Here is an 11,871-nt window from a genome sequence, read left to right as displayed (position 1 = left end):
AAATGATATTTGTCTAAAATCATCTAACAGACATTTTATAATTTTATCGTGATATTATCCATAATATTAAGAGTAAGATCAATCATTGTAATGATAATCATAGCTAAGATAATAGTTAAACAATATTTCTTATAACAATAATCATATTCGTAACATTAACAATAGTATTCTTGTGGTAGAGTATATGCAACAATTTATCAATATACGCAATTATTTTATTCGTAGTTTACGTAAGTACGTATATACGTAAATAAAATCTATATTATATGTACTGTACAAAGCTTATGAGAGCCAGCACGCGAGTTGCAGCACAGCATTGTCTCATATTATACGATCTAAATTATGGATTATATATATATATATGTGTGTGTGTGTATGTATATACTGTATATATAATATGTATACTGTAATTCAACTTACAGGCTCCTCTGAATTCCTCACACATACTTAGAGGCATGTATGAAGTGTATCGGTGTAACAGTGGTCAGATAATCTTATCGTTAACAAGTTTTCACCTTTGAAAAGCGGCGCGTGAAGGGGATACCTTTTAAATCTTTGCATTCAAGTTGGATGTGACGTGTATCGTATTTCATAGAGACAATTCAAACTTATCAACGAACATAAAATCATCGGTCGCCTTTTCGAATAAGAAATAAGCTCAAGATAACTCGGAACAAAGTTAATATCAACCCCTCAACACGCCGTTTAGCTCGTCAGCAAAATTGTTATTAATTAAGGCGCGTTAATTATACTTAGTTGTAGGTATAAATATCGTATGTGTATATATATGTATGTATAATTATATCTTTATTTCTAGCATTATATATGTATGTATATGTATGTTCAACAATATTCACCAATTACGTGCACACAATTCGTATACGAGCATGGGCATGTATGAATTATTATCAATATGATTATTATACTTTACATCTAAGTTACTTTAGAGATATAACGATCGTAGTTATAATAATAACAAAATGTTGCACCAGCCCCTCTTGATCGCTCTATTAAGGGAGACATTTCAACAATAATTTTTGTCCGTCGTATGCGGCAAACATACCATGGCTAAGAAAATAACAGACAATGAGATTCGAAGAATATTTGCTGAAGTTATACAACAATCAGAAAATAGTCTGTAAGCGAAATGACCAGCATCATGAGTTTATGAAAAACAGGATTTTTATTTTTTACTCCTATAGCGTTATTCATCCTCGCTATTTCGAACAATTGTGAGAACATAATTCACCGTGCGTATAAGTTTTTTTTTTTTTTTATTCTTTGTTTCACCAAACTTAAATCGTTCACGATTATTTGTTCGTGCTTTTTGATATGATATAATCAATTGTGCGTTCGTACATCCATTCTATGGATGTAAATAGTGAGAATCATTCAGGATATGTTGTGTATATGCATTGTATATGTATGTACATAACTATATCGATAGTATGATAATATACGGCAATATAATAAATCGATAATAATGAGCGAAATACTCGAGGTGCAAATCCGAACGATATCCGTTATTAATGATTATTATTAATATTATTAATACAATTATTACTGTTATTACAAGACGCGTCATCTCCATATTTCATACCACGACCCGAGTTCTCGAAGCCTGTAAAACAATTCGTAGGTCGTCGGAATATCCACATGTCGTGTTCATTTTAGAAACCGTAGCTTGTACATTTTCGTATGTATGATAATTTTAATACAAGTCAAACGATAGTTAAAGTACGTTCAGTTAGTATCAAACCGAAATGTCACGGATACTCGTCGTCCGGATTAAATGCAGATTCACTACGTTAAATTGGATAAAACATAAGATATCGCGCGTGTTACATCAAGTGGTAAAATTTGACATTTACGTAATCGTCAAACTGTAAAAGTCGAAAAAAGAATATCGAACATGACCGGGAATGGCGGATGAAGAAGAAGAAATATCGGGACCAGAATCGGACACGGGTTTCAGAGGTCACGATCGTTCTCTCATGGAATTTCGTCTATCACATATGTTCTGTGACACGTCTCTCTCTCTCTCTCTCTCTCTCTCTCTCTCTCTCTCTCTCTCTCTCTCTCTCTTTATCGAGTTGCGTCACGACGAAGGATAGACGGATTAATCACTGCTGCAGTCTGTGTCTCTTGAAGAAAAGAAACCAACAAACTAATCCGATGGTTTATAAATTTTGTTACGCGAAATCGTGAACCACATTTTGGATATCCGCGGAGTTGAAAGATAAAAAAAGCAAGAAAAAAAAACAGAAAAAAACCAAGAGAATAAATGAAAATATGAACGAATAGTCTACTCGAATCGTGACGTGTAGAAAAAGAAAGAAAAAAAAAACGTGCCCGATATCTAATTGACACAGATTTCGTTCTTTATTATCACGTAGAGACGAACGACGAGATTCACGTCGGCAACGACGACACGGAATCAAACGTACGTTAAAGTACACACATATATATATATATATATATATATATATATATATATATAAATAAATATATATTTATATCTTATGAGATAAAACTGGTATCGAAAGGGGAATAAGTAATGAGGCGGTAAAGTTGATTTAAAAGAAAAAAAAAATAAAATAAAATAAATTAAAAATAAATGTAAAATAGTAGAAATAAAAAGTAACTTTCAGATAGACAAACGGAATTGCAGGAAGCGTAAGCCGTTCGCTTAAGTTCAAGAATTTCAATAGAAACACCAAGAATCCTGTATTTATATTCTTGGAGCGAGAGTCTCGGCGTAGTCGGGTGAACGAGGGTAGGACAGAACCGACCGTTCGAATCTCTATCTTAGCCGATGCCCGAGGCGATGCTGTCCGTTCCATTCTCCAGCTCCGATTCAGCAGCATCATGCACGGAGTTACAAAAACCGCGTTACGTACAGACGTGTTTGTAAGGTACTCTCGACTATGCGCGGAATAGACGGTCGATGGTAATTATTGTAACGGATTTAAGATGGCCAAGAAAAAAAAAAAAAAATGAAACTCGTCCGAAAGATATTATCGCGGTGTTGGGAATTGAAAAGAAGAAAATTAAGAAAGAAAAAAAAGAAACAAAGTAAAAAAATTACAAAGAAAAATATTAGGACGTAGACGCGTAGAAACCGCGGTCGTTTTTTTTGCAGCGTCCCGCGGTGTAAATGAAACGATTTCGATCCGATCGATTCGTAGTTTCAAAGATTTTGCGTTGCTATTCCGGCTCGATGGTTATCATCGCTAGGCAAGCGATCTAGATTTTTTAATTCCTGGTTTATTTATTTATTCATTTATTTATTTATTTTTATTCTTCTTCACCGCGTCAATTTTGCAACCAAGAAGGCGAGACGCCTCCGGCTTTTCTCCCGAAGGTCAAAGACGGGCAAAGACGAAGGCATATTAACGTATGAACACGGGAGAGGCAGAGAGGCCGCTTCCGCGTTATAAAGAGAAGATAACAATTCGTTCGCCTTTCCTCCGCGTTGCGTTCTCTCGGCAATTACAATCATTCGTCGATACACGAGGACGAATTTTATGCCTGCTTGACTTACAGACGCGATGCTGCTGCTGCTGCTGCTGCTGCCTACTCGATGTACCAAAAAATCAAATCTCTCGTGGCCTCGATTCGGCGACCATCGCCACGGACGTGCGTGACGGCGCTTCTTTTTTTTCAAACCGTTTTTGTTTTTTTTTTAATTTTTTTCTCAATTTTTTTTTTAAACCATTGTTATTTAGCAGAGCCTCGGAGTCCTGAGAGATTGTTGTATCGGGCGTGTGTACCGAGCTAGAGGAATCGGACGGAGAGATCGAGATAGGTAATAATCTTGGAATTTGGATCAACGAATTAACCGACTGACGGATCCATCCGATAGTGTTACACGGTTTTTATTTATTTATTTGTTTATTTTGTTGGCAGGTAATCTCTTAACGTTCCTTTTTCCACACCGAGGTGACTTTTATCGTGGATTAAAACACCTGCGCGGGTGTTTCCTTTTTCTCTTCTCTACCTCTTTCACGTAACGCAAGTATCATCGCTCGAGAATCTTGATCTGACAGTGGGATTTGGAACGAGAAAATATACGTTTGCTAACGACTCGTCTCCGCTCCTTCTCCGATCCTCTTTTCACACTCCGAATATGGTTGGCCGATAAGATGTCAAATTTTATCACAGTGTAGCGGTGTTTTTTTTTTTTTTTTTTTTTTTTTTTTTTTTATTCCTGCTTTTTTGTTGGAGCACCTCGTTTGATAATTTTGAATTGAATTTTGGGAATTTTGATCATCTCCATCCTTCTCTTTCGATACACCTTGTCAAACGTTGAAATTAATTTAACATACAACGCACGATTCTCGTTGTCATTTCGTACATTGTACAAAGTTGTATCGAGTCGAGGGATTCCACGTGTTTTCAGATCATTGATAGTATAACATAGAACGGATAAGAAATAAATGTTTATTTCGTGTTCATAGCGAGGAAAGAAAAGCGACGTTTCATCGATAACAAAACTGCCAAAGAAAAATCTACCTGCAATCGGGATTGACGGTAGAAAAATGAGTATATATAATATATAATTTCTATCTATAATATACATACAACAACAATTCTCGTGTAACACCGATGAAAATACATTTTTTTTCATTTATTCGTTTACCCCTCTTTATTTTTTACTTTTATTTTATTTTTTTTTTTTTTTATATATATTTTACTGTTTTTTCATTTTTGTATATACATATATACGAAATACTGATCATAATCGCGGTCCGAGATTAATCCGAGGGTTGCGGAAAAACTGCCTCCCTATAACGTGGATGATCATCGATGCCGCGATTGAAAAGAAAAAAAAAAAAAAAAAATTACGATAACGAAGATGAATACAGCGATCGATGATGATTGTAACAACGACGACGCACTATGAACGATGAATATAAATGTAGTAGAATAAAATCGCTCCAGGGTCTCTTCATTTAAGGTGCACATATATACATATATAAAATATGCGTGCGGGTTACACATAGGTATATAAATAAAATATTTATACATGCGTTGTGTATAATTGCTCGTATAAACTCGCGCGTGTGTGTGTGTGTGTGTTTGTTTGTTTGTTTGTTTGTTTTTTTTTTTTTTATGAGTATACAACGATCAATTATGTACGCATGTATTAATATACTCGTCTCTTTTTCATCTTCTCATTGTTGTTGCTACTATTATTGTTATTATTATTTACTTATTTATTTACTTATTTATTTATTTATTTAATTTTCTTTTCTTTTCTGTTTTCTTGCGTATGTGTGTGTGTGTGTGTGTTTCTTTTTCACTCATTATCCGTTACTCAGAGGTGGGTGATGATTATGTCGTCGTCTATGTCGTCCTTCTCGTCGTCGGTCTCCTCGGGATTGTTGGCCTCGGCCTGAGCCTGGGCCGATTTTGGATCCTCGGCCAACGCCTTGCGTCTCTTCTGTTTGCGCCTGTGAAGAAGCTCGACTATTGTGTAGCCGATAATACCGAGGAAAAGGACCGTCAGCATCACGTAGAGCTTCATACGCTCGCACAAATGTGTGCTGTACGCGTAGGCTACAACGAAACCTGCGCTTTCCCACAAACGATAGTTTGAGAAGGCAGCCTCTTTGTTGCGCCTGAACAGGGTTCCGTAAAGTCCTGGAAATTGAATGGGGAAAATACGAAATTAAAAGGAGATATTTATTTAATTGTTAAACGTATTTTTTCTTTTCTTTAACCTCATCACGCCAAAGATTCGTCGAAACAAATAATTGTGTTATATTCGAAATTTAATAAACTTCTTGCGCTATAACAAAGCGGACGATATCTTAAGGGCATGGATTTCAGTTAACTGAGATGCAAAATGAAAAATTTTATAAAATTTGGTAGAATTCAGTACGAAATACAGTTACGAAGCTACAACTGATCTTCGCATGGCATCTTTTGAATTTTGAATTTTCCAAGAGTATACTATTTGTATAAGAAATATCTGAGCAAATTGTACGCTCGTGACATCCTTAATTTTAAGTATTATTTATTACGTTGCACAGTCACAGCGTTTAAACATACGAAGCATGATACATCAACAAATTTCAGACGGAGGTCACCCACTTTTTCCGTACTATTCATCAATGTGATATTGCAGAATCGTTTCGAACGTTTCGTCGATAAAAAATAAAAAATTTAACTAACAAAACGACAAGTGGACAAATATGTAACACGCTTAGTTTAATATATAATAACGCATATTCGAAGAAACACTCGAAGCTTGAAATTTTCAGAATTATTTAAAATATGATGTAACTGTAAAACGAATCTGTGACTCGCGGTTTTTCGGCTTATAGCCTCGTAAATTTTTTTTTTTTTTTTTCTCGCCAAAATTTCGTTCAACGATTTAACGATCGGTATAAAAATTTGTTCGTTACAAATTAACCACGTTGCGTGAAATTTTAAATGCAAAGGGGACGCAGTTTGAGGCATTGAAAAAATCACAAACGTTCTTTCCGGTGTCCGGTGATATTTAGGTGAAGTAAATTAGTCGAATGCGAGAACAAAAATTGATTGATAAAGAAAAAAAAAAAAGAAAAAGAAAAAGAAAAGGATGACTAGCGAGAGCCAGTCGTGACCCCGAGAGTATGGAAGATGACCAAGGAGATCCAAACCACCAATTATGGAATATATAGGCTTCATTTGCCGTTGCCTAGACATATGCCAGGGTCCCTGAGGTTATTTGGCTCCAAGTTTCGTTCCGCAACAAAATGTCTAATGTCGAAACATCACGGTTGTTAGGATGAATAGTGAGTTCTGTCACCTCGAATCATGAGCATATCCCGCGCTCTCGACATTCGACTCGAAGATATTTAATATTCCATGTCAAGATTTATGGAAATTAAGCAATTACTTTGTAACCGCGCTGAATTAACAGCGACCAAGAAGATGGTCGTTAAAAGTTAGGAAGAGAAGTAGAGGGGAAAAAAAAAAAAACGAACCAAAAAAATACATGTATTATATATTTACCGCGTAAAATATGATTTGCATAAAGAGCTGTATATAATAACGTGAATGTACAATACCGCAAACGGTAAATATAGTTTCCCGCCATATTTTATTGTTTTTCTTCCCCCCCCTTCTATTGCGGTGGTCCTCAGCTGAGTCAAGAACGTAGATTCGGTTCATTTTTATTTTATGTCATTTTTAATTTTTTTTTATTTTTTTTTTTTTATTTTAGCATCAACGTTCGCAAATTATCACTAGTGGCAAAGGTTACACAGTGCGTATATTCTATCGATCTTGGTAGAACATACGATCGAACCAATGGAACGTTTAATACCGCAATTTGAATCTGAATCGTGCTGCGAAAGGATGAGCAAGGCACTCCTAATCGGCATTCTTTGTCTAGTGGCCGGCTCGAGGCTGTCTGGTGAATATATTTTGAGAGGAGATAAATAAAAAACGAAACGGAATAATAAGAATGAAAAATAATGTCAGCCTCTTCGACAACGAACTGGCCGTGCAGACGCGTTGATGAGCTACGACGAGAGGAATTTACCATCCTTGACCTGCCTTTCGTTTAAAACTAACAATATTACCTACCTGCACAGTGGACGTATGGCTAACTATTCTAAAACAGTGCCTGATGGTTGATGGAAAAATATAGTTCTGGGTAGAAAATGAAAATTAGTTTTCCAGCTGTTACCGGAAAGTCTAATATCCGTTGCTATTCTTTCTCATTACGATCACTGCTGGCTATATTTTCTTGCAACTGTTGGGAAAATTTAATGCTTGTGGAACAATGAATTGACGTTAAAGCCTTATTTAACTGAAAAATTAGAGTGAACCGAAGAAACTGATTTTGCGTTGCAATAACCGAAAAAGGATCGACGATAGCGCAAAATGGTTAGGCGTGCCTCGTTTTTCGTAATTCCAACGGTATTCGGACAGTTGTTTTAACGATACCTGTTTTACTGAATTTTTCTATTTACCGTAACGAATGAAATTTTTGTCAGTGTACTGTAATAGCGCCCGTCTGAATAAAAATCGAGTAATTCGCGATTTTCTATACTTGTCGCATTCGATGATACTTACGGTTTAAATGATAAGAAAAGAAAGAAAAAAAAACGAGCAAAAAATTCAAACAATTACGTTAAAAAAACCTAACTTTTTTACAACGTGAGACTCGTCTGCTAATCTATCATACATTTCTTTACCGTACTTATCTTCTCGCTTTTTTAGGCAAAGTGTCGACACTACACGGAATACCTAAAAATAATTTCCAGTCGTAGGCAATAATTACAACGATAATGATAATTGAAACGAGTAACGTGTCTGTCAATTTTTTTTATCTCCCGCTCACAATCGGCTATAGAGGATTCCCGGTAGAGTAGACGCTATACGTTCAAATTACGGCAAAAAGAAAAAGAAAAAAAACGAAATCAAACGAAAATTTTTCTATACAAACCCGACGTCATACCTGCAACGAAGTTCTCGTTTGTACCTAAGAAAGTTTTTTGCCCTCCTACTTATGTAGATTTCGGTATATATTAGCACTTGTTTAGTGTAAGAACGGAATAAATCTCGTGTGATTTTTTTTTTCGTTGTCTCTACGTTCAACAATCTCTGGTCCACGCTTGCATACATCGTACGTACAAACCTTCGCAATTACACGTACACGGGGATTCAGTTCTATTTCCTAGCAACGCTATGATAGTTAACACAACTGCCCACGGATATATTTTACACACACGCAAGTCGCACGCAGCTGGCAGACTTTGAATCTCGAGAATAATTATAATCAGATAGTTACGGCAGGATGTGGGTGTCAGCGTACAACCGACTGACTACGATGATAGTTAATCTAATTGAATACGCGCATGTGTTATTGACATCCGTAAGGAATAATTTTACTATGTCGGTGAAAATGCGCGAACCTCTTTTTTGATACCGTCATTATTAAAGAAAGAGATATCTGTTTTTTTTTTATTTTTTTATTTGTTATTTTATTGTTCACTATATATTTTAAATTTGTTTTAGACAAAGTCGAAACATCTTTCAAAGATTTCATGGTTTATCTGCAATCCAACCAAAATAAGCATCGCTTAGCCTTAATCTTTACTCTTGTATATCATTGAATAAGAACGAAAAGAAAAGACGTTATAAAAAAACAAAAAAAAAAAAAAGAAGAAGAAATGAAAAGACGATGGATTGAATTTGAAAAGGTTTTAAACATGGCTAACAATTTACAATGCAACATTTTTTTATAACGTACTGATCTTATTATTAGCATTTTAAATCATTATTAAGTCACTACTGTTAAGAAGTAGCAGTAAGAGGTCCTGTAATGTGGGTTTGCCTTTATTTTTTTTTTTTTGCTTTTTGGTTTTTCGGCATACAAGAACAATAAAGAACCCATGAATCAAAAGGGTCAATTTATTCGGTTACGTAAACGAGAAGTTAAATTTCTACATTCTATACTCTATAGCCAACATCCTGCAGGGCAATTCTAAGTGGGATATTGTGAAGGGGAAAAAAATCAAATACTTGAAAAAAGTTAACGCGCGTTTAATAATCAACGTTTTATCAACCGATTGAATCTAGCTGCTGAATTATTTCACATATCCATAGGTACATGATACGGCATTATGCATGGTACAGAGTATAACGATAGGAAAGAAGTCAAGTTATGCAACTAGGCGTTATACCCAAGTGTAGTACGTATCTATTTATATATACATATGCTGACGGATGTCTATCTCACGTTACCAAGGCGATACGTTCTTTGAAGGTATTTATTATTCGGTGAGAAAAATCAGTTCCCGCAATAACGATCATACACGAATGTTCAACAACCAGCTGCACACTTTGCGGAATTGGAACAATTAGGTTATATTATACATAGCGGATCTCTTCGCATTGGCCATGAGCATAAGTAAAATGCCGCTGTTCGATTCAGTATTATACCTATGTACATATACGAAGTGAAAAAAAAATAAAAATAAAATAAAATAAAACAGCAGCGTTTCAGTTTTACGGATATCCGCCTCATTCAACGTCGACAAAACACGCCATTCACCCGTAAACCGGCACGGATATCACCTTTGACGTGATATTAATGATGTGGTAAAAATCTATCCACGAGACCCGAAAATTCTTGTACAATGTATCTAATGGAAAGATGGCAGAGTTTTGGAACTCATTGAATCACTAAATTACGAAGATTTGATTTTTCTCATAGTTTTTCACCTGCCCACAATATCCAAAGAATTTTATCACGAATTCAAACGCGCCGAACGCACGCTTGCACGATCTTCAAAACAATATGGCGGCGCTCTGGGTGATCAGCTGATTGTTCTAGGTGAAATCACACAAATGCAAAGACACGAAAACTTCGTGAAGACTGTCAGACCTTCGTCACGTTATGTGACGTGAAAATATGGAATGAAAACGAATTTTTTTTCGATACAACACATTGTGGAGTGATATGATATTTTCTGCCGCTAGATGGCGTTGTCAATGCGCAGGCGCACCGGAGATGTGGAACACGCGTAGAGTGCGCAACAGGTGAAGGAATAAGCGATAATGATGGCATTATTATACTCTATGATTCGGGTACAATGCGCGTGAAGGTGATGGTATTATATGTCCGGGGAAATCCGGGTCTCATCGTCAGTCGATACGCTGATCGTTGATTGATGTTTAGAAAGTTTTTAGCGGTATAATAAGTAATAAACGCGCTTACCGTACATGATGCATAACTCTGTACGTGCGTGATCACGGTTCGTTGTCCGACGAGATAAAATATTCAATTTATGATAAAAAAAAAAAAAAAAAGTGTAATCGAAATGCGTGCGCCTTGGGCCTAAATATCAATATTATACTTACGGATATAATCTCGTCATTGTGCGTCAGAGTCGGCCGTTGTGACAACGCGGAAAACAAATTTAACTTGACAGACACATGTCATTGTTTTATTTCAGACTTGTTTTCTTACAGCGTATCGATCCGACGGACTTTGTCGTATTTCTATTTCTGATCGATTTCATGAATCTTTTTTAAAAGATTCAGCCGGTAAAAATGTACGTATATTCCGCTCGACGTTATTCCAAATAAAAACCTAACCTAACCTATGAACATTAAGCATTTTTTGATACGGTACATGCATCTGAATGTCAACGAATGTTGTAAAGAAATAAAATTACAATTTTTCATGCAAATGCATGAAGAAGATTGTGTAAAATATGATGTAAATATTGGTCAAGGTCCCGAGGAATTATCAATGTTCCAATACTTGAGCTGCGGCTACGATTCTTTGACCGGAAGTAGTGACAATGTGAGAAACTCGAAAACGCACCTGTTTCGATTAAGTACTCGATTGTTCACGTAAAGAGAGATATATTCCATTAAAAAATTCCGCAAAATGGTTAGGCGTACCTCGTTTTTCGTAATTCAAACGATATTCAAACAGTTTTTTCAACGGTACCTGTTTTACTGAATTTTTCTAGTTACTGTAACAAATGAAATTTTTCTCAGTATGTAATCCGATGGTACGTGACATAGGCGTGGCGGTACAAACGTTTCATCCACACACATTCGTGACGGAAATTTTTGCCTCAAACATTACCGAGATCAAGGTCAGTAACAAACTAACGGCTCGTAGTTATAGGAAAGGGGGGTTTCGGGAAGAGAGCAGGAAAAATAGCTGTTACACTACCTACACCGACACACACGAGCATGGCCGCGGGTCTCGAAACGATGAAAAAAAAAGGATCATACCCCCAAGTGCTAACAGGTGTTCGAACCAAGCAGCCATGCTCCAGAGATTGTTCGAGACGTCTGTAAGGTAGGTACGTGAGGGGACTTTTAAGTTCCTTTCAAAACCACAGATCA

The 11,871-nt window shown here is 36.1% G+C and overlaps 1 protein-coding gene across 3 annotated transcripts in view; it reads right to left on the bottom strand.

Annotated features, from left to right (window-relative positions):
- Positions 1 to 1,230: 1,230 nt before the first annotated feature.
- LOC124213455 (UNC93-like protein) overlaps positions 1,231 to 11,871 on the bottom strand; it is a 60,967-nt gene continuing 50,326 nt past the window's right edge. For all 3 annotated transcript variants that reach the window (XM_046614840.2, XM_069133220.1, XM_046614841.2), the window contains exon 6: positions 1,231 to 5,646. In XM_046614840.2, coding sequence (XP_046470796.1) covers positions 5,321 to 5,646 — 326 coding nt within the window. In that variant the 3' untranslated portion in view covers positions 1,231 to 5,320. The remainder of the gene's footprint in view (positions 5,647 to 11,871) is intronic.

This window comes from Neodiprion pinetum, chromosome 2 (assembly GCF_021155775.2).
Source record: "Neodiprion pinetum isolate iyNeoPine1 chromosome 2, iyNeoPine1.2, whole genome shotgun sequence".
In the NCBI taxonomy this organism is placed as follows: domain Eukaryota; kingdom Metazoa; phylum Arthropoda; class Insecta; order Hymenoptera; family Diprionidae; genus Neodiprion; species Neodiprion pinetum.
This window is presented reverse-complemented; position numbering and strand designations above follow the sequence as displayed.